The sequence below is a fragment of the Eublepharis macularius genome, chromosome 5 (assembly GCF_028583425.1).
Source record: "Eublepharis macularius isolate TG4126 chromosome 5, MPM_Emac_v1.0, whole genome shotgun sequence".
In the NCBI taxonomy this organism is placed as follows: domain Eukaryota; kingdom Metazoa; phylum Chordata; class Lepidosauria; order Squamata; family Eublepharidae; genus Eublepharis; species Eublepharis macularius.
The window spans coordinates 21480321-21504052 of NC_072794.1; the positions used below are offsets into that span (position 1 = coordinate 21480321).

Below are 23732 nucleotides of genomic sequence, written 5' to 3' on the forward strand. Positions count from 1 at the left end.
ACTGAAAATGCACTTAGAATGGGGGGGGGGGCTGAAAAGCACTTAGAATGTGCCAAGTTTTCTTGGCGATAAACTTGAACGGAGGAAACAGCTGCCAAAGCCTTTTAAGATAGCTTCTCTGTTACCAGTGCTTCAAATGCTGAAAAGGCAAACTTGGAAGAGGTTTAAGGAAAGATAACCAGAGGACTGCAGTTGGGAAAGCAGGAGACACTGTGGCATAATCTTGGAAAAAACAAAGCACGTACACACAGACAGAGTGAGTACAGGACCTCTCAGAAAACACTTTGAACTGCTTGAAGTGGTAAGTCATCCAAGCAGAAGTCTTCTAATCTTCTCCCTGGTGAGAAGGACCTTTCTACACATTACACAGGTCGCATCTGGGTTTGTAATTGGAAGCATATGCAACAGGGAGCCTCAGCCAATCTTGGCCCCCTAGTGAGCATGCACATACAACACATTTGCAAGCACAAATGTGCTGTTTATCCCCTTTCAAGCCATATAACCATATAATGTTAGATTGGACACAGACAATTCCATACCAATTCTGTTCCTCCAGAGAACTGTAACTAGACTTGCCCACTGCCTGGAGAAATAAATGCCTGTTTTTAATGTTAAATCCCTTTAACAGCAGCATGACAGGATGTTATTTACCAGGAAAGGATCCTCCATGCCCTGAAAAGCTTCAGCTGCCCAAGGGAACAGGGCATTTTTCTCCAGGCTTGGCTGGACCCATCTAAAGTAGCTTAATAAATAAGGGAGAGTTCAAGGCTTACCATCATACTACAAGCTCACAGAAGGTGTCATGCATATTCCTGCACACAAATATTGACTGAAGACATTGAAAAGATTATTGCTGATGGGGAGCAGTGAAGAAAAAAAAAAGATGCTGCAGCATTCAAACTCAATTGGTCTTTAATTAACAGGGCAATGGTGTTACATACCACACTGTAAAGCTTCAAGCATGCGATCTCACACAAGGTTGTGTGCATGAACCTTGGACACATGGACCATTAGCATCCTTGAAGACTGATCCTGCTAAGTCTCCTTCTAACCAAAGGAGATTTATTGGATCCAGCCTATTAAAATAATCCTTGAATGGCACATTAACATGACTTTCACAGTACATGCACCACAGACAGGGTCTTCCTCTTTCCTCCATTATGCAGGGAGTGGCAATACAATGTAGTTTAAGCACATGCTTCACATCAGGAGCTTTGGCCAAGAAATGCACTAAAAAGATATGACCATCCTTAAAACGGTCCCCAGCACCACAGATTTTGACAAGAGGTGAGCTTTAGTTGCCTAATTCCTAACATTTGATTTGCTTTCCATGTTTTCAGTTGCTACCACAATAATTACAAAAGCCAAGTGGTGGCCCACAGTATTGGTATCTTTGCTATAAGAGAATTTCCTTGCTGCTGTCCAAAACACTGGGAATGCAATAATTTTGTAAAAAGTGAGTTTCAGCTCCTTCCTGGAAGATGGTTTTATCACTATCCTCTTTCTGGATCAGACCAAGAAAGGTTTCTGGGTATCTCCAGCAGAATAAGCTACAGTATGCCCCGAAGTATTTGGGTAATTAGAGACATGTTGCATCTATACATGGAGGTGTCTTCTTTAGCTATCATGACTAGTAAAATAGACTGGACTCCCCGACCCTCTTCTGAAGCCAAACTACGGACATGAATTCTGCACCTTAATGTTTCACCAAAAGACACACCAGCATGAATCAGACTATGCAAAGCAAGGAAGCACTGCTAACCCCGATGCAAAGCCTGAAGGCAACTTAGCTGCGGGTGTGCGAAGCTGCATCTCCAAGGAAGAGGCATGCAGCGCATGCAAAACCCACATGCCATCCTGAAGCCAATACCCTCTTGGCTTCAAATTATGTCCTTGGGTTTGTTATAGGGCTAGAACCCCTTTCCTCTTTCCAGAGCAATATTTCCACAGCCACAACAGTGGAGGGCGGGAAGGGTGGCCTCCTAACGTGTGTCCCATTCAGCTAAACACAACTAGCCCAAAGGCAAGTTTAAGCCGAAGCCTGTGGGACTGATCCTGTACTCAGAGAATTTGAAGCAATAGAGGGTAGCATGGTTCCGCAACTCTCAGGGCTAGAGAGTGGCTGTAACATACCTTCTGCAGGGCACTGCTAATCTGGGGAGTGCTGCCCAAATTTTCACAGGTGCCAGGAGCGAGGGAACTTGTAGCTCCAGGGAGTCTATTATGCCTACTAAAACTATACTATTAGAGGCCAGTGTGGTGTAGTGGTTGGGCTTTCAGAATGCAATCTGGGAAGCCTGGGTTCAAAACCCCACCCTGCCACGAAATTCTGTGACCTTGGGCTGCTCTCTCCCTCTCAGCCTGAGCCACCTCACAGGGTTGTTGTGAAAATATGAGGAGAACCATGTCTGCGGTCCTGAGCTCTCTGGAGAAAGGGTAGGATATGAAGGCACCAAAATAAATAAATATTGCTCTGAGGGGATCTCCTTTTCTCATCAAAGGATTTACTGGATGAAGAGGTGGTGGAGGGGACTCAACATAAGAACACTTCACCACCGTGACCCCTCACACGTTTGTGATATAGTACACAACAATTAACACAGATTCCATAGGAGTTGGAGGTGGGGGATAATCTTTATTTAGCCAAATAGGAGGGGAGGAGAAAGGTGGGGAGGGGAAGCAACCGAAGAGGGAATATGATTAGACAAAGAGGTCTATTTTACAAACCTCCCTGGCAGGATCATACCAGGAATGTGAATGACATCACACAGGCAGCTGTTCCCAGCAAACGCCACCGGACTACTAGCATGGAACTAACCAGCCCTCTCAGTGTCAAGACAGGCGCACTCTGTTAGTGGTCAGCTTCCATTCTGTGCCAGCGGCAGCGTGAACTCAGAAGGCATGCTTGGGCAGGACTGTCACACGATGTTCCCCACCTCCGTTTGTGTCCAGCGAGTCCAGCCTTAACAAGCGCTCCAGTGTCCTTCCAAGAGCCTCTTCCAGCCTTTTGTGGAGTGCCTGGGCTCCCTCCAGCTCCACCTGCAGGGTCTGCTCCCGCCTTGTGCTGGTGAGGCCATGCAGAGAAGGAAGCAGATTAGGAGGGGCCTATAAAGTTGCTCTGCCAAGGGCGACCACCTTTCCCTGATAAACTGCACCAACGACCCAACTGGCACCATTCTACGGGGCTCTCTCAAGAACATGGAGAAGTTGGGAGAGGTACCAGACCACTATTTATGACCCAGCATAAACACTTTTTACCCTGAACCACCCTCTAAATTTTTAACAAACCAGCCTTTTGCATAGCGTATGTGCTTAGACAAAAACAAGCAGCGAAACACAAATTGTTTTTTCATAGCCCTTCACAACTAGAGCTGTACAGAAATGCAGAACGTTTTGTAGCTACCAGAGAGCAGGAAGTCGCCTCACCTGTCTGGATGAGCGTGGAACTTGACCAAAGTGCTGTAGAGCTGCTTTTCTGTTTGCAGGGCTTCGTTCAGCTGATTCTTCTCGGCCGCCAGCTCCTCCAACAGTCGCAACAGCTGTAAAGGAAAGTGTCCGGCTTCACTCTGTGGCAAGCACACATTTTACTCCTGCAAACAAACTGGAGTGGAGTGTGTAATGGATGCCAGGTTGTTCTGCCCCTGAAAGGTAAAACAGCCACTCAGCTGTTTCATCCCTGAGCATAATTGGAATGCTGTCTCAGCATCCAGTGACCTTTCAAAAGGGGGGAGTGGGGATTGTTGGAGGAAAACACGGCAGTTATTCCGTTCAGGGCTGCCTCAAAGAGAGAGCAGAAGGCGTTGTGTGCAGCTCTGTGGCAGAGTAGTTTCACTCTCTCTCTGGTAGAGGACAGAGTTGTGAGGACTGTCTCTAGTGATGAGCAGCCCTAGTATCTTTTAGTCTGACTCTTGGGAAAGGGCAGGCTGGCGTGGGTGGGATCCTGCGTGTATGAGAGGATCCAACCTGATAGCTAGTCAGCGAAACCCTGTTTGTACTTGAAAGCATTAAAGGGAATTAAAATTCATAACTAACCATAACTAGCTTAAGTTTAAGGGCCTCACCGAGGCTTCTGCTGTGGCTGCCTGGAGCCCTGGGATGCTGTTGTTCTTTCAAGGCCACTTGTATATAAATAAAGCTCGTTTCTTGTTTTGTTCAACCTCCCGCTTCAGTGATCACTGTACTCTTCAGGCACAATACCCAAATCACCTCTCAGCAGCACATCTAAAGCCTTTATACTCCCTACCATAAGAACATTAACAACTGAGGGAAAGGTTTACATTTCAAAACAAACCTAGTTCCCAAAATTATAGGAGCCTGTGTGTGGTTTCCCTCAGTTGGAAGAAAAGCCCCGTCAGGGCAGAAACTCCCTTCGAGAGACACCCGTGACTCCCAAGTATGCCCTGAGCTGTATCCTTGGGAGTTTAACTTCCTTACTTGCTGAAGAAGCCCCTAGCACTAGTGAGATCCAGGGTGCAGGCAAATAGGCCGAAGCAACCTAGATAGCTTCGACGGGCAGTGATGTCACGGAACAACGCCAAAGATGAAAGTCCGAAGCAGTAAACGAGCATCTTTGACAATGAACGGCTCAATGCAATGCAATGCAATGCAATGTAAAAAGTGTTGTAAATGAATTGGGGGAAAGAGTATCCAAATGCCTGCTCAGTCAAGTTTGCTAGCAGAAAAAAAGCGAAAGCTGACCAACTTACTACGAAGAATAACAATGTATAAATAATGAAACAGTATATCTTTCCATAGTTCTTCTTCCGGCAGTTATCACACTCCAAATACATTCATGTAAGTATCGATTCCAAATTTCATAAATAAAAGGTACAAACAGTTAAACATACTCACAGAACCTCTAATCAATTCCAAAAGAGAACATTTCCTGAATTTCTCCTATTGTCGATCGCAGCAGCAAAGCAATCGCGCCAAGCCACAGCTGGGGGGGGGGGGAAGCCCTCCAAGAAAGATTTAAAGGGAAAGGGACAGCAACCCAATATACCCAATATTTAGCACAAATTAAATCAAGAAGCAAGAAAAGTTCATGTTGGTATTTAAACGGGAAGGCAATTCGAGGCACTGGCGCTTTATATTGAATGCGCTGGTCACTTTATGTCTATGTTTACTTGAAAGAAGCTCTTTGTATTATATTTCATAAGATTGTTCCAAATATTATGTGTGACCTGTATGATGTACTTGTAGAAATTGCCTTTGAGTTTTTGCACAGCCAGAAGCCATTTGTGTGAAATAATTGTACTACAAGCCTGCTGTTTTGATTGTTTATTTAAGTCACTGGATATACCGTTTCATTATTTATACATTGTTATTCTTCGTAGTAAATTGGCTACGGTGCTTTCGCTTTTTCCTGCCAGTCAAGTTTGCTTGCAAGGTGATTTTTGGTCAGAAATTCACTCTCAACCTTACTGTGTTTCCGAGGGGATAAAAATATACCTAACAAAAATGTAATATATTAAACAAGCCTGAATCTACTACGTGCTAGGGAATGCTTTTCTGCCATACCAGCTGCTTCCTGTTTCCTGTGACTTCTTGTCCTTGCAATTCCTCCTGGGCTACTTTTTCCCGAAGCATCAGAACTTCCTGGGTAAGCCTCTCCATGGCTGGCATCTCTTCAGGATCAACCAGCTGCATCTGCAGGTCCTGAAGTTAAAGAGAACAACACTGCTTGGAGGTGAACGTCCCCTTGTTCAGAGCACAGGACCTCAAGTCTCCCACAGTCTTCTCCAACCAACAGGACATCCGTCACACCCACCTTGATAAGTTCTTCCTTGATCTGAATGTTCCTAGTAAGGGATTCGACATCAGAAGCTTGAACCTGCAGCTCTTCCTCTTGGGAAACCACGACAGACTGAAGAGCAGACAATTCCAGCTGTGGAGGAGAGACACCAAAGAGGGAAACAGTTGCATAAAGCAAGTGCCAAACGTTTCCTGTGCCGACAGCATGCTGGCCATCCCAGTGCTGCATACTAGCCATCTCCCTGGTGGACTTTCAAACCAAATTGTGAGCTTTTCTCACAGCCCTGCACAGCTTTCTCTAGGAAAAGAGTAGGAGAGCAGGTATTAAATGATGACCGGGGTCCCAACCAGCTTCCCAGACCCCTTGTCTGGCACAAGGCATCTTTTTCCCCATGAGAAGGATCTATGACCACTCCACCCTGTGACCAGCCGTGCCAACACCCAGACTCCTCAAACTCACTCGGCTTTCTCTTTCCTTTCGTGCCAACAGCTCGAGCTCGTCTTTCACATTAGAGAGCTCTTTCTCCAGTCCGGCAGTTGACTCTGACAGGCCTGGGGAGTGGAAGCAAACAGAGACACACAGATCTCTTTACTTCTGACTCAAAAAACAAATTCAGAAGCATCCCATAAGCGGGAGAAGAGCAACTTTGAGAGAGGGCATGTCCAGCTCCAGCTAGCAGATAGGGAAAGTGTTAAGTACCATCAACACGGCCAATCCTCTTCTGAATCTGAACATTGCAGTCTCCCAAGACTGTTAACGGAATACAAATGCTATGGGGAAGATACACACAACTCAGTAACACAAGTAGCCTCAAAGCATTAGACCAGGACACAGCTAACTACGCCCAGATGCCTGCTATCAACTGTTCTGAGGCTTAAAAGGCATTTCTAAACTTTTAAGTCTTGCACGCACAAAAAAAAAGGGCACTGGTATGGATTTTCAGGCTCCAGCTGTCTCAGTGAACAAACCTGAAAAACCAGGACAACCGAGTAAAACTCTGTAAAATAAAATCAAGAATTCCATCCCAGCCTTCAGTGTGGAAAGGCTGTAATTCAGAAGTGATTCCCTCCATAGTCTTCAATCCATCCTGTCAAGAACATGCTACTCCAGCTAAACCAGACAGAAGTCCAGTGGCACCTTATATTTTAAAAAAAAGTCGTAGTGAGCCAGAGCTCACTAGAATACATTTTCAGTGCAATCCTAAGCAAAGTTACTCCAGTCTCCCTTCAATTTCAATGGCTTTAGATTGGAGTAACTCTGCTTAGGACTGCACCGTTTGCCTGCCTTTAAGAGTGCCACAGCTTCAACTTAATTTTGCTGCATCTGCAGCGATCCTGTGGTGGGACTGGCTTTATACATGCTTTATCCCACACTGCGATGAAAACTTCTGACCTATCGGGGTCCCAAGTTTCTAGGCATCAGTGAGGAGAATTTTCCTCCTATCCTCTCTGGACTGTTTTTTCTGCTGCAACCAGTAGGGGTCAGAACAGAAACACAGATAAACCTTCTCTAGCAACTTAACTACTCCCCTCAGGACTCCCCTAGCTACTATACATTTCCCAATCTCCTACTCCTATTTATCCTGGGAAGAGATTCAAACTACTGGAGCGGACAGCCAGACTGGAAAATCTACATCCACAATGGACTGCCTTATTCCCTTCCGCCCTGTTGGTAAGCATGGGACCTAGAACACATTCATAGGGAAGCAGGATACAAAACAAAAGAAACGAAATTTCTGTTTTGGGATACCTTTACATAATATGTTAACGAATCAAAAAGGAAGTAAGAATTTAAACGGACATCAGCGGAGCAAATCAATATTCTATACCTTGCATCTTATTCTTTCTCCACAAAAGGAACTTTATGGTTCTCGCTTCATTTTGCCCTAACAACCACCCCGTGAGGTAGGCAAGGCTGACAATGATTGGCCCAAGATTGCCCAGAGTTCTGTGCCTGAGTAAGGATTTTAATCTGGCTCTCCCGGGTCTTAGTCCAACATTCAAACTGCTACACCATCATTATGTAGAGATTTGCCAATAATGTAGCCAGCATTGTTTTTTTTTTTAATTTGTTTTGTTTTGCACTAATACATACATTAATAAACCAATACACCATCATAACTTCTTAATATTTTGAAAGCCAGTGTGGTGTAGTAGTTAGTGTGTCGGACTAGGATCTGGGAGACCTGGATTTCAATTCCTGCTCGGGCATAGAAGCTTACTGGGTGACCCTGCGCCAGTCACTCTCCACTCTGTAGCCTACCTTACAGGATTGGGAGGATAAAATGGAGGAGACAAGGATGTGAGCTGCTTTGGGTCTCCACTGGAGAGAACAGGGTATAAATTAAGTACACGTACAAACACACTCTAAGATGCATAGCAAGCAGACACCAACCTTAGGTCACAGATGCTTGCTTTTTAATTCATGTCTACAGCACAGAGGAAAATGTTGCCTTTCCCTGCTCCCCACTCCAGCCTCCCCCAATTCCTTATTGCCCTAGTCTTCTTGCTAACCTCACAAAAACCTTGCTAGAACTCTTCCAGTCATCTGCTATTAGGCCATTGCTGCATCTAGAGGATCCCAGTAGATTCTATGATTGCAGGATTCTTTCTTGAGTCATTTCACAGAAAAAGCCATTTGGTTTACATTACACACAAATTCCTGCTCGGGCATCCTATCCTAGATTGGGGTGATTTCTGACAGTAATCAAACACTGAGAAGCTAACATTTGAGCACCAACAGAGCACACACTAGGAATTTCCCAACTGCACCAAGAAGTTGCCCCAAATTACCCATTGAGTCAGTTCTCCACAGATTCAAAATGTACATTGGTTTTCCAAAAACAGAGGAAGAAAGAGTGCATGTTTATGGGGTCCTAACACTCAAGGGCTCAGATACCAGTTCGTATATGAAGCTGCAGAATGGCACTTGTGAGCCACCATGGCCTTTAGTTGAACTGAAGTCATCTAAGACTAACCTTTCCCTTCTTTCGCTGCGTCCTTTTCTCTTTTAGGAGTCGTGATAGTGATGTTCTCATCAGACCTTCCTTGCATCAATGCCTGAGAAAATAAACACACACACACACGTTTCTTTACTGGCATTTCACGAGTCCAGGAGGCCAGACTTTCAACTCCAGACTTTCAACTCCAGCAAGGACAAGTAGAGCTTTCATACAGTTCACTGGTTAATAAAAGGTCCCCCCAACCCCGAGAAGCATCGATTCCCTCTCACCTGACCCATATTGCTCACCGTTCCTGCATGCCTTTTGGAGGGGGGTGGAGCGGAATGTCTCCTTTCAGAATACTCTTGTCTCGGCACTTAGGAATTGTAGACTCGTGCCAAAGGCATTACATGTTCTATTCTTGCATTCAAGAAGCTATTGCTTGGGGAAACCTGCCAGCTTGCAGAGTGAACTGAGTTGGGTCTAGTATTCTGAACCGAGTACTAGTGAAGTATCCGAACTCCACAGCAGAGCTCACATTCCCTGTGTAACTGGCGGATAGAACTTAACAGCAAATACAGCTCCAAAATCCCACCATTTAAAAAAAAAAACAGGCTGTCCCCTTTATACTTCAAAGCGCTGCGTGTACATTTATTTATTAACTTAAAAAACAAAAGCACGCAAGCGAATTAAAGAAATGTACAGACATACTTTGGGGATGGGATGGTGGGGAGGAGATTACGTGTTGTGTTTCAGGCACCAAGCACTCAGAACTGTGCACAGCCAGTTGCTGCAAATTTGCGGGACTTGTTTTCCCTGAGCTTGGCCTTGGGGAGAAAATTGTGCATTTGCGGAGATCTTCTTGCTGCATGAAGCACATCCAGGGTAGTTCCAGCAACTCAAATATGTCATCTGTAGCCCCCCTAAAATTGTCATCTTTCATGTACTAGATATTGTGACCAAGATGGCTGTCAGCACAGGAAGAACACACACACACATGTGTGTGTATACACACACACACGCACACGCATGGGTATATCCCCTAACATGCAATGCCTGTTGTCTTTGAGTCACCTCACTTCCCACCTCCCTCTCTCCTTGTCCAGGAAAACAATGAATGGAGGGGAGTAGGGGGGGGGGGATCTAAGCCACACTTTCGGACAAGGTGGGTTCTGCCAGGATTCTCCGGCTCTGTTGGGTTTTGTTAGTTCTTTTGGGGAGGCTTTGGAGAGTGGCTGGAGGGGACCTTGTTCATGGCTCTTGGATCCCTTGGTCTGATTCACTTGAAACTTGGGAGGGTCTTTAAAGGTCGGGCAGCCCTCAGTATACTACAATTCTGGTGTAGATTGCAGTAAAAATAGATGCTCCAGCCCCCTCCTCCAAAGATTCCCCATATGGAATAATGGAGCCATATATATCAGGATTCCCCTCACCAAAACCAAATCTGAATACTATACTGGTATTTTGGGACCAGAATATCAGGAATACTAGTATTTATCAGCTTTATGATACCCAGGGCTTTTTTTCAGCTGGAACGCGGTGGAACGGAGTTCCGGAACCTCTTGAAAATGGTCACATGGCTGGTGGCCCCGCCCCCTGATCGGCCGAGCAGTGTGGAGGGCAATCTCAACTCCCCTCTGTCTGGAGATCAGGGGGCGGGGCCACCAGCCATGTGACCATTTTCTCCGAGGGCAACCCACTGAGTTCCACCACCTCTTTTCCCAGAAAAAAAGCCCTGATGATACCCAAATCTGGAAAACACTGTTTTAGTGCACACCCCAAGTTGTGAAACTGCATCCCTGTGTGTGCCCAAGCAGAATAATCCCTGCTTTCGTGACTGGTAGGGAAGGTAGGAAATCCCTATTCTGCAAACCGCATCTTGTGTACAGCGAGTTGCTCAACGATGACAGATATTTCAATGGGTCTAAACTCAGCTGGTGTGACACGTATTTATACACACGGTCTCCAAACAATCCTCTTTGGAAGTGGTAGGGGAATGTGGCCAGGATCACGGGGAGGCCTTCATCTGTGCAGCTGTAAATTGCCTCAGTTCCCGTGATGGTGACTGCTAGAAGTGAGCAGCCTGCAGCGAAAGCCACAGATCTTTTTAGGGCAGAGGAAATCTGAATGCCCCTGGTCACGAGCACAAGGATTGGTGGTTAAGTCAACTCACAGGTTTGGGGCACCTTGAATCTTTGAAGCTAGCAATTGCCAAGAAGGGCAGAGAACAACTCAAGAGCAATAAAGGCAGGGAAGCCAAATGCAGCCAGTATGTACACAGCAACAGCAAAAATACAAGACTTTAACTCTGGCTTTCAAATAGGAAAGCCAAATAAAACAAGGTTTACCATAAAGGCCACGAAAATGAAACTGAAGAGTTTGCACAACTGCAAGTTATTAAAGCTCCCGATTAATAAAAGGCATAATTACTAGACAGAAATGTGCTAAAGAAACCCAAGGGCTTCATGATGGGACTCTGCACTGAAAATGCATTCATAAAGCAAAGCAAATATTTATCTGTGACTTTTTGACTTAAATCATCAAGAATATAACTGAACACTTCAGCAAAACTTAATGCCTCTTCGGCATATATTTTAAGATTTAACCATTAAGTGCTTTTTTTCGCTCACTGCATCAGAAAAAGTAAACTTTTGTTAATATTTTATAAGAACTTTTTAAGCCTCTGCATTTGCCCCCCAAAGCAAGCAATTCCATTTTAATTTCTCCTGTTCGTAAATTCTGAAAAACTGCCTGCTGGGCCTCAGAGGCCCAGGATCTCTTGCTCTTCTCCCTCAAATGACTTGTTCTGCATCATGCAGCGTCCAGAAACTGTAAGGCTGAACCTCTAACATAGCGTCACCTCTAATATAGTCTCCAGGACATTCTGCAAGGGTTAATCCCACCATGTTAAAAGCAGCCTGCAGTTTACCTGCACAGTACTCCTCCTTTATGCAAAACCCTTGTCAGGTTACAAGTTCTGAGAGCAACCACATTGCCTCCAAGTGGGTTTCCAAACAAAACCAACACCCGTGTGACTACAACCAATTGTTCAATGGTAACCTGCCCCAGATTTTGCTAAGTATCAGAGGAAGCCACAGCAAGATTGCAGAACAAAATCATGAGACAATCAACTGGGAATCGAAGGGAAAATTCCACACATCCTCCCAGCTGCCACACACTTCCCCAGCATCCTCTGGTAGCAGAACCAGGATATAGCACTTTACCCCGAGATGGTCATTTGCTTAATCCTTGCCTCCCTTAAACCTCCTCCTTCCTTGCAAAAGGTCTATTAATCCCTCCCCTGCCACTGGGCTCTCTGTATTTGCTACTTTTGAGCCCCAATCACCTTTACCTTCCCCCTCTGATGTCCAGTTCCCTTCTTTTCACAGTCATGTGCCAAGAGATGCCAGGAGCACACACACTTACTTCAGTAGACAGTCCTTCCTGTGGGAGCTGGGCAGGGGCTCCCTCAGCTCTGCGTCCAGGGATCTGGCCCATCAGTTGCTGACGCAAGACTTGCAACTCACAACTTCTTTCTATTAAGGCCTGCGCCATCTTCTCAGAAGATAACTAACAGGGTAATAAGAAAAGTGATGAGGAGGTCAGAAGGTTAGTAAGTAAATGAAACAGAAAGAAGGCTTCAGCCTGTAACATCAGACATGCCTTTCTGGACCATGCAAAGATTCACCGACGCCAACAGCCAGATTCCCCAGAAAGCTCTTAAACCACATGAAGGCTATAGCCACCCCTTGTTATTTTATTTTATTTCCCCACATTTCTATCCCGCCCTCCCCGCAAACAGGCTCAGGGCGGATCACAACCCATTAAAATACAATACAATTCATTTCCATAAAACATTTAAAAACATCATTAAAATAAAAACGTATTTCTAGTTATGCAGCCAGCCTTACAAACTACAACAGGATGGTGGACAGCCTTCGCAGGGGGGGTTAGATTTTATACACTCTTTGTTGTTTCAGGCTGGTGGAGGCCCAGACCTCAGCCATGTGTCTGGTAGAACAGCTCTGTTTTACAGGCCCGGCAAAAAGATAGTAGGTCTTGCCGGGCCCGGGTCTCAGTAGACAGAGCATTCCACCAGATGGGAGCCAGGACCAAGAAGGCCTTGGCTCTGGTCGAGGCTAAGCAGGACTCCTTGAGGCCAGGGACCACCAACCGCTGTTTATCCTCTGATCGGAGTATCCTCCGGGGAATATATGGGGAGAGACGATCCCGCAGATACACTGGTCCCAGTCCGTATAGGTCAGTACTAAACCTTGAATCTGATCGGGTACTCCACAGGCAACCGATGCAGTTTACGTAATACTGGTGTTATATGTGCCCCATTTGACACTCTCATAATAACACGTGCGGCTGCATTTTGTACCAGCTGTAATCTCTGGGTCAGGCTCAAGGGCAGCCCCGCGTACAGAGAGTTGGAGTAATCTAGTCCAGAGATGACCGTTGCCTGGATCACTGTAGTTAATCATGGGTTGACAGGTATGGGACAAGTTGCCTGGTCTGGTGCAGATGGAAAAAAGAGCACCTGACAACCGCTGCGACCTGTGCCTCTGTTTTCAGGGAGATTACAGTCTTATGAAAGTGTTATATAATGTTTCTTGCATTCATTTAGTTTGATGGATTCTTGAATTGTAATATACATTTGTAGATTTAAATTTTGTATTTCACTGAGCTCTCTCTCTCCTCTCCTCTCTCTCTCTATATATAAATGTTTATATATTTTATATTAATAGGTTTGATTAGTGTGATTTTCCCCAAGCACTTTTTGTGGTGTGTTTCCATTTTCAGGGAGGCATCCAGGATCACCCCCAGGCTCCTAACCCTCGGAACTGGCACCAGCAGTGCCCCATCGAGGGCCGGGAGCCGGAGTCCCAAACCTAACCCCCATGGCTCAAGTACAGGATCTCTGTCTTTGTTGGGTTCAATTTCAGCCAGCTTGGTTTCAACCAGCCAGTCACAGCTGCAAAAGCACGTTCCAGGACATCTAGGGCCGAGCCGGGCTGGCCATCCATCTTCAGATACAACTGGGTGTCATCTGTGTGCTGATGGCACTCAAGTCCAAAACTTCACACCAAATGGGCAAGGGAGTGCATATAGACATTAAACAGTAATGGGGAAAGTATTGCTCCCTGCAGGACCCCGCACACCAAAGTGTGGCGGGACGAAAATTTCTCCCCAAGCGCCACCCACTGTCCCCGACCATGGAGAAAAGAGACAAGCTACTGCAAGGCTGTCCCTCGTATCCCCAAATTGGCAAGGTGGTGAGTCGTATCCTCTTCTCCACGATTTCCTACTAATAGACCTTTCCCAAGAATTTTCCTAATCCATCTGAACCCACTGGCGCTGCATGCTTGTAGCTGCACTGAAAGAGTTCTAATAGCAAGCAAGACAAGATGCTGCGTTTATACAGCTAACATTTCCACTATAATGTTGTCATTTGCTTAACATTATTATTAGCATTACTTAGGCTAATAATAAACAACAAAGTTGACTTCTTCTCTCCTATGCATGAAATGACAGCTCGTAGCAACTGGACATGAGGCCTGGCAATTGAGAGGGGCTTTAACACTCTCTTCCCAATATACAAGACAACACCACAATCTACCCCACTTACATGATTCTGCTGCTGTTTGGCGTTCATGGCTTGAAGCAAGCTCTGGATCTCGGCCTTCTGCTCTTCGGCCTGCTGGTTCTTGTCATTCAGGAGTTCCTGGATGATCTGCTCCTTCTGCTGAAGGCGGAAGCACAGCTCCTCCACAATGTCCCTTTGCCCAGGCCCCAGTTTGCACTGCAGAGCGGCTGAGAGTGCCTAGGATAGAGGAGGGCAAGACCATGTGAGGGCTTCCACCTCCAGACGGCCATATTGGTCTGACAACGGTTTGGAAGTTAGCAAACTTACACGCTATGATCACCTGGGCAATGCGACCAAGGGACAGATGGTATTTATGGCACAGCACCACTGGCTGACATTAGAAATGGTTGCTTTCTGGGTTCCCTCTTGATAATCATAAGGGTGTTGGGGCACCTCTGCAGAAAAGCCATGGGCCTGAACCCATAACTAGAGGAGTGGGACAACAACCACAGAGCCTCCTCCACACCTTCCCACTCTACGATTGTAACGCCAGAAGCAAAAATAGCTTTACTTCCACTTCTTGGTTCCTGTCACGCAGCGTGATCTGCAGCTGCTGGATGATCCCCTCTTGCTCCACCTGCCACCTTCGAGATTTTTCTTCTACTTCCTCTTTCAGCCACTGGAAACTCTGGGAGGCTGCTGACAGCTGCTCCAGTTCCAGACCCTTGGCTTTCAGCATACTTTCCAGGCCCTAAACAAGAGGAAATTAAAGGGACAAGGAAGACATCAACATGGGACCAAGCCAGACTATCTTCTGGTTCAAAAGTACCCAGTACCAAGTTCACTGAATGCTTCCATTTCACTCCAAACACAGCTCTGGAATAATCCCCCACATCTCACTGTTCTTCATGGAGACTAGTGGCAAAATACAAACACTGTACAGTCTAAGGTTCAATTCCTTACCTGTCTACTTGAGTTCTGCTCAGAGGCATATAATTACATTTTTATATTGTTTAAAATTTATGTTATTTATAGACCGCCTTTCCCACTGAGACAGTGGGATTACACAGTGCAAGTCAATACAATCAACAGCTGGAACATTCAATAAACAATACAATAGGGTATGAATTGCCGATATCCTATACAGAGCTGAAATAAAGCATAAGCAATTTGACATGACATACTAAACAATGCAGAAACTACCCAGTAGAAGCATTATCACAGCAACAGTACACAGTAATATAGCTTACAGTCCCTATCCCTTTACCAAAGCCGTTTCCTTACCACACAGTCCTATTATCTGTGTAGAAAGCCTTTTTGAATAATGTGGTTTTTCAGTTTACAGAAAGCCAGGAGAATGGGAGCTTTACTGACCTCTTCATATAATAAAAACATAAAAATAAGCCACTGGATATAAACAGCATAAAAACTATCCATAAACCAGAAAGTAGAACATTTTTTTAAAAGCTAGTGAGATAAAACCCCTAATTAAAAGCCTGGCTAAAAAGATGTGTTTTGGCCACGCCTGGCCCTGAAAGAAAATAAAATAGGCATCAGGTGAGTCTCAAGGGGGAGGTCGTTTCAAATGCAAGGTGCCACCACAGAAAATGCCCTGTCTCAAGTCACCACCCTCTGAAGGCAAGGGCACAGAGACTAGGGCTTGAGAGGGCAGATCTCAACTGTCAGGCTGGATAGGAGATAGTCCTTCAGATACCCTGGCACCAAGCCATTTAGGACCTTAAAGGTAAGAAACACCAACACTCAGAACCAGAAACAATGGGCAGCCAGTGCAGACTAACCTAATTGCTTCAATCCAATCCAACCCAAGAGCCACAGACAAAGGAGATGCTGTGAAAAACATTCTCAGTATAAGTCCAAGTATTAGGCAGGAAGCCAACACAGAAAGAAAACAGCAGCATAAGCTATCCTGGCTGCCACTGCCTACCTGAATGGTGGTCTCGTTACTGGACAGGACCCTGCGCAGATCTTCCAGGTCACGCTCTCGTTCTCTCAGAGACCAACGAAGCTGCTGCAGCTCTTGCTCTCTCTCTTCAAGCAAAGAGAACTTTTCATCTACTGCTTGCTACAAAAGGAACAGGCAGGAGAGAGGAGGGGACGAGGGTCACAGGTGCCAACATTCAAAAGGCCCAGAAATCAGAACGTAGGGCTTTGCACAGACCATTTCGCTAAGGAGGAAAATTCAGCTCCCCGTTCTCCCTCAATGTACAAGACAGGAGGTGGAAAACATTTATTAGGGACAGCAATCTGACTGCGCACTTACCTCCAGAGCATCATCTCTGTCTCTGACTCGCTGTTGCAATTTCTGTACCATATCAGCAGCCACAGATGTAGGACTTGTGTCCAAATTCTGATGATACTGGAGAAGTTCTTTAAACTCCTAAAGAACGATAAGAGTGCCTCAGTTAGCAATTATAAAACAGTACTGCGCCAGTCTAACAACTGCCAAGGGTGAAAGTGATACTGAAGGAAGCCCTGGGGGGGGGGGGGGGGGTGGTAGGTAGAGGAGGATAATATATCGCTGCTTTAGATGGTACCAAACAATCAGATCTGTAGCACAAGTGTAATATGTTAACTGTTTTTACTTAAAGAATTTCAGATATTGGCCACATTATTCAAATATAAAATGAACAGTTGACTATTTATTTATTGTCTGCCTTTCTCACAAGAGACTCCAGGTGTATTACACATTGAAGTTCAATACAAACAATACCTGGAGCATTCAACAAATCATACAATAAGGTACAGATTGCAGAAATACAAAAGAAGCGGAAATCTGATACAGAGCTCACAATAATGTGGAAACAAATCATAACGCAATTTGACTTGACATAATAAACGGCAGAAACAGAGAGCATGCAGCAACATAGTGTACAGTCCCTATCCCTTTATTGAAACATCTCTTTGCACCATTTCCTTACAGCACAGCCCTATTACCTATGTAAGAAAGCCCTCTTGAATAATTCTGTTTTGCCCCGTTTGCAGAAAGCCAGGAGAGTGGGAGCTTTACCTAAACTCCTCAGGCAGTCCATTCTGTTAGCGGTCAGACTTGCCCTCACAGTATTAAGCAAACTTATGAATATGGTTATGCCATATACCGCTCTCTGTATGTATTTTAAACACAAAATACTTCCCAAGCAGGCAGAAATACGGAAGCCAGATTCCAGCTTGGAGATGGAACGTTGCTGGCATGTGAGATGTTAGGCGAAGCCAGCTTTCAGCCCCCACTTCCCAGAGATGTGCAAAGTTCCTAAGCCAATAGGGTCTTTCCAGAGTTCCTGAATTAATCACTGTAACACACTCCACTGATCTTCCCTTATCCACTCTCCTATTCTCAGGCGATTCAGGGCTCTGATAGCCTTACCCACACATATATTGCAGGTCATCAGTCATTGTTGATAACTTCAGTTCTGCCCCGGGAAGACTTTATCAAACCTTCCCAGTTTATTGTCTCACCCTGAAGACAGCTCACTAATTCATTGTCTCGCCTTGGAGACAGCTTTCTAGTCCTTTGTCCCACCCCTGGGACAACCATTAAGTTATTGTTTTGGGGGCAGAGGATGCAATCCTGCCCCAGGGTACATTCCACAGTATAACTGGACCTCCCCTCCGGATCCAGCATCCACCCTTGGACCTCCATCCAAGCTCTTCTGCATTGACATGTCGGTTGCTCAACACCCTTGCTCCCGGTCACCCTCTTCTGGATGGTAACAATCACCCAATCCCTCAAACTGTCCAATTTTCACCACTGCTTTCTAGTTAGCTCCGAGCGTTTGTTGTGTATGTTTCTGTGTGCTGTTGATCTTTATTATTTTCAATTTAAAAAACCCTTTTGGATTGAAACATCTGTCTGTTTATTGAAAAAGTTCTCTAGCAGGGACAGTCCTCGTATACATAGGTGGAGATTTCACTAAATTACCTGTCCTCTGCTGCCTCTCCTTGCACGCTAATTCCACCAACTCACAAGGAGACCTCCTCATTGGATAACACATTTCATAAGACGCAGGCCACCACAGAGAATGCGTGAACTTAAGGAGAGACACAGTCCTGTAGACATTAGGGCCCAAGGCCATGAAGGGCTTTGTATGTGATAAGCCAAAACCTTAAATTGAGCCCAGAAAAAAATCCAGATTTGGACACTCCTTCTACTCTAATCATGACCAATCACTGCAAAGGGCTCTACCTCAGCCTACAGCAGGCGAGCCTTGAGGGTTATCCAGAAGTCTACTGCATGCCTCCTAAAGGAACAGAGATCAAAGACAGTCTGGTATACTGGTTAGAATGGTGGGCAAAGACACACACCCTCCAGGTTCAAATCTCCTCTCAGCCCTGAAGCTCAGTGGGTGGACTCTGGGCCAGTCCCTGCCTCGCACCTTAGCCTAACACACAAGTGAAGGTGGTGAGAACTATGTATACCTCCCAGAGCTCTTGAGAGGAAGGCTGAGCTAAAAATCATGAGCTAGAGATTTAAGTTTTGAAAATATTGGGAGGTGGGTAGGTAGGAATTAAATATATTATAATACTCATCAAGCCAGAACTAATTATTACATCCAGCACGTGAAATATGCATAATGCATATCAGCATTTAAAATAAATGTACCCAACAAAACAGTATGAAAAGTATGTATGCCTCACTTTTTTAAAAAATCACCATAAAATTGAACCAGTGTTAGAGATCGAGCTGCAAGCTGCAGCACCCCAAGATACTTAAGTATGTCTTGGTTTTTTTCCCTACTTGGGTTTCTGTTTTGTTTGTGACTTGTAATGGCCTATGGCTGAATAAAATAAACCTCTCTCTCTCTCTCTCCCTACTTGGGAAAAATTACAGTTGAAAACTAAGGACAAGAGTCTTGTGGTAAATATAGGTTTTATATTTAGCACTGTCATGGGGAATCAAAAGAAACTTGTATATGTAATAATAATAATAAACCAACCCATAATGTAATTAATGAGCTGCAATCAATTTATATATTAGTATAACTTTACACACAGGAAAGCCGCAGTCCAATGCATACTGAACTGGGAGAGAATGAGTGAGTCCTACTAAACAAAATGGGTCGAATCCAGTCTAAACTGGCAATGTCCATTGATTCCCCCCCTCCCATTACAGACCCCCCCCCTCCTCATGTCCCTCCTTAGGTTCCCCTATCCCTGTGTTTTGCAGAGATCAATGTGCTGGAGTGGGCAGGGAGAAGCAGGAAAGTTCCATTCTGCCCCTGGAAAATTTCACTGAGCTTTGCTTCTGAATAAACATGCACAGAAGCATCTGCCAGCGTTGTCACTGTAGAGAAATCTGAACCCACGTTTATTTATATCTCACTCCCTTGGTAAATAATATACCCTTTTAACGTATGAATAGAACACACAGCTTGATTCTGAAGTTTCCTATGAGTTTTATGGACTTTGGAAAACGTGAAGGTTGCATGAACTGAAAAAAGATGCTCAAACCTCACTTGCGTTTGTATGTTCCTTAATGTTATGTATTTTCAAACACTCCTTAGTTTCTCTTGATGCAGAAGGTGAAAGAATTTATGACCAAAGGGAATAAAAAGCTGCAGGGAATATGCTTGACAGTGCCCTAATTTGGATCAAGGATCGAAACACCCACAATGATCTGTGTGCCAACATTTGAAAGTGCTTTCTAACATCAGCTAGATGTTGGCAATTCAGACAAGCACAGCAGCAACACAGCTACACTGAAGCTAGAAACTCTGCAGCAAAGTAGCTGGCTGTAGCCATGTAATTTTAAAAAGTACTTTAAAAAGCAGGTCACTAATTCTGAAAAATAAAACTAAGTTTCGTTTCAAAAAATGTCCCCCAAAATTATGACTCCCCTCCGCCTGCTTCACATCATTACAGACAAAAGGATTTGTGTGAATGAAGTCAGCCTACACTATAACAATCCCTTGCAAACAGAGTTCAGCCATAAACACCACAAGGACAGACATACGCTCTATTTCCCCTCACCATTAAGGTCAGTTTGAGTGGTAGGCTCAAAGTTCTTTTAAGTCACAAAATTAAGACTTAAGGGATCCTTCTTAGTTCTGGCCTCTCAACATTAAAGTATTTAGGAGGGCCTCCAGAGCTTTATAACTTTCCAGAGATGCACTTTTAGTTTATTGCACTAGTGTTTTTTTTAAGGTGTCATAGTTATACGTATTTGTAAATGAATGTTTGCATGTCTGTAAATGAATTTTACGTCTAAGATAAAATGCTGCAGAACGACAGACAGCACTGCTTCTGTAAACAGGAAAGCGAGAGGACCAGTTATTTGCTTTCCAGCCCCAGAACAGGTCCCTCAAACAGACACTGCTAGAACGAAGAGATACTCCACTGTCCAGGTTTAGCCGGTACTGTTTCTTGCAACCCCAGAGTGACTGCCCTTCCCATCCCAATGCTAGCCACCATGACAACTGCTCCAGATTTTTTAAAGTCCCCTCGCAACAAGAGGATGCAGGTGACACTGGGGGAGGCTTCAGACACTAACCAGAGCTTGAACGCCCATTTCCCACCTGCACAAGCTGTTCTTTATAAGCCAGGGCGTGGTTCAATTGCTTGATTTTCTGCTCTTGTCTCTTGGTCGATGTGCATTTCTCCCTCTCCAGAGTCAAGAGCTGCCAGTTCTCGTTCTGCAGTTCTGCTTGCAATTGCTGAAGAGCAGCCCGCAACTCCTGCAAAAACAACAGGAGCTGGTCAGGCCTGGGTTCCCAGGAGAATACCGGAAACCATCAAAAAACAAAACCAAAGCCAACTCTGGCATGCTTCATCGCATTATCACCACTCGTACATGTGCATAATATGTGTGTGTGGTGGCGGTAGCACCCCCTGCCCTCCCAAAATCCACTCATTTTCTGGTCCTTCCAATGCAATCCATAAACACTGAAGGCATCCAGCATCTGAGCATGATGCACAGCAAAACCCTCTGACGAAAGGAGCTGCGGCTCTCGAAAGCTTATGCTACAATAAAGTTGGTTAGGCTTAAAGGTGATACTGGACTCATTACTATTTAGCAAAACCCTCTGAATTTCTTCAAGGCTCAGATATTTCCATTTGCATAGACAATGAAGCAGAAGCCAAGTTAACACCGTACCCAATTGTGCTTCCACGCTGCTTCCTTCTGCTGCTGCTCCTCTTGCAGCCACGTCTGTTGAAGCTGGTTGACTTTCCTCTCCTCGGCCAACTGGCGATCCTTTCGCTGCTCGGCTCTCTTTGTCTGCTGCACTTCCAACTGAGTGAGGAAAAGGGAGTTCTGCATTTCAAGGACAGCCATTTGCTGCTTCTGCTGCGATGGGGAAGAACTCTCCGAGACCTAGCAAGAAACACACGGAACAGGAACACATTAAGACTGTGAATTTACTGGTCAATGAAAAGCTGACAAGTTTTCATATAGCCAGCTTTTAAAAAACAGGTGTGGTCATAGGGCCCCATGGACCATTCCCATTCTCTTAGGTGACTCAATGGATCAAACTAACAGTGACCTATCCATCAAGAAATATAGGTCCAAGAATTCAACTATTCTCGACAGGCTAATATATGGAATAAAAGGTAAAGGTAGTCCCCCTGTGCAAGCACCGAGTCATTACTGACCCATGGGGGGACGTTGCATCACGACGTTTTCTTGGCAGACTTTTTACAGGGTGGTTTGCCATTGCCTTCCCCAGTCCTTTTTATGGTGACCCCCCCCCACACACACCAGTACTGCTGCTCACCTAGTCCCTGATTGAATGGGGACATGATTAACAAAGATAGACACAGTATTAGAACTCATGCCATGTCTGAATCATGCTAAATCCAAACACCAACATAGACGGCTGTGCCATATCAGCATCTGTCTGGTGAACGTATTCAAAGCAGAGGGGAAGATAGTCAGCAATTGGGGGGAGGCATAAGGGGAAGGGATTGCCTCCTTCCTCAGCCAGGTCTCCTCTTCACTAGGATAAGTCTATACATTCATGGCTAAACTGCAGTCATACACCCTGAGGGCAGAATTCTGCAGCAAACAGGATTCCTAACACAATATTTGCTGACAAATATGCAAAGTGCGTGAGGGGGTACTCAACCCTTCTGACAGACTTCTTCTTTCCTGCTAGTTACGCGTTAGTGGGTAAGGGGAGAGGGTTGCTGAGGAAAAGGGCAGAATAAGAAAAGGGCTAAGCAATTACATTGTTGCTTCTTCACTGCTAATTGCTTGCTTTCTCCAAACCCATTTTGCATGGCCGTGGCATGCACCTCAGAGAAGAACCAGACAACTGCTTGGGGAAGGCATTCCAGCATTTGTAATATCTTCCAACAACCTGCCACTCTGAATTTAAACTGCTGAGGGCAATCACTGGGAGACTTGGATGCTGCGGTAGGCAAAACTCAATGCCAAGAGGGGAAGCCAGTCTCCAGAGATGCCCCTGAACTCTTTTTTCAAGGATAGCCAGAATCTTAGCGTCTCACAGAAGCCCAGCAAGAACTTTTAATATGTACTAACTGTCACCAAGAGGGGATTTAATGTTTTCAGAATCTAATGACCATTTTCTTGTGCTGTTTATCATATTTTTAGAATGAATTGTCTTGCAATACTCTGAGCAACAAAAGCTTTGAACTTTTGGGATCAGGAAGGGTAGGAAAAAAAGATGCGAATGGTGGGGGGAAAGAGACCCATACCTGTAACTGTCCAAGCTGGCTTCTATGTAGCATATCTTGTAGTTTGGTTATTGTCTCGTTCTGCCCTTCAATTACACGGTACAATTCTTCAGACTACAGGATCGAACAATTAAGAGATCAGCAAACTGACCAGAAGCAACTGACAAAGACTATCTCTTGCCTGTTTGAGGTGACACTTCACAGACATATGAAAAGCAAAAAGGTTAACTAGCTCTGCTTTTGCAGGTCACTATCATCTGAACATCTCTACTCTCTCTGGAGGTATGTTTAACGTACCACCCAGGATAGCTCAGTCTCCATCAGAATTTACTTTGCAAGGATATAGCAATATTGCAAACCTCCGTTTCTTTGCTTTTCAAAGTTTCGTTCAAATTCTGGATTTTGTGATCTTGTCTCTGGGATGTTTGCTGCACAGACTTCAATTCAAAATCCATCTCATTCAACTTCTCTTGCAGCAACTGAACAAATAAAAGCATCAATTCAGTCAGAGGAAAATAATTTTGAACTAAGAAATTTGTGTCACTCATCTCATTTTGACTTTCTAGTGGCAATACAAACTTAACCTGTCACTGAATTAATCAACACTCATCCCTGCTTTAAAACCTTCAAATGTCTATTGCATTGATGAACAGTTTACTTCCCAGGGCTTGGGAGGGGGGGGGGTCTTGAAAGAATTTAACAGGAAAGGCAAGGATGAACTTGGGCAGAGGGAAAATAGTTTTCTCCCTCGTCTGCAAAACTGGCATGCAACCTGAAAATTCCAGGTGCCCTAATTA

At 44.9% G+C, this 23732-nt stretch overlaps 1 protein-coding gene across 2 annotated transcripts in view; it reads right to left on the reverse strand.

Moving 5' to 3' along the window:
* Nucleotides 1-23732, reverse strand: part of PDE4DIP (phosphodiesterase 4D interacting protein) — an 81676-nt gene that overhangs the window by 52209 nt on the left and 5735 nt on the right. For both annotated transcript variants that reach the window (XM_054981806.1, XM_054981805.1), the window contains exons 3-17: nucleotides 23295-23414; nucleotides 22957-23049; nucleotides 21395-21613; nucleotides 20817-20975; nucleotides 16568-16684; nucleotides 16232-16369; nucleotides 14858-15037; nucleotides 14329-14523; nucleotides 12123-12266; nucleotides 8733-8814; nucleotides 6215-6306; nucleotides 5771-5887; nucleotides 5521-5658; nucleotides 3427-3539; nucleotides 2937-3064 (exon numbers count right to left, since the gene is read on the reverse strand). In XM_054981806.1, coding sequence (XP_054837781.1) covers nucleotides 2937-3064; nucleotides 3427-3539; nucleotides 5521-5658; nucleotides 5771-5887; nucleotides 6215-6306; nucleotides 8733-8814; nucleotides 12123-12266; nucleotides 14329-14523; nucleotides 14858-15037; nucleotides 16232-16369; nucleotides 16568-16684; nucleotides 20817-20975; nucleotides 21395-21613; nucleotides 22957-23049; nucleotides 23295-23414 — 2035 coding nt within the window. The remainder of the gene's footprint in view (nucleotides 1-2936; nucleotides 3065-3426; nucleotides 3540-5520; nucleotides 5659-5770; nucleotides 5888-6214; nucleotides 6307-8732; nucleotides 8815-12122; nucleotides 12267-14328; nucleotides 14524-14857; nucleotides 15038-16231; nucleotides 16370-16567; nucleotides 16685-20816; nucleotides 20976-21394; nucleotides 21614-22956; nucleotides 23050-23294; nucleotides 23415-23732) is intronic.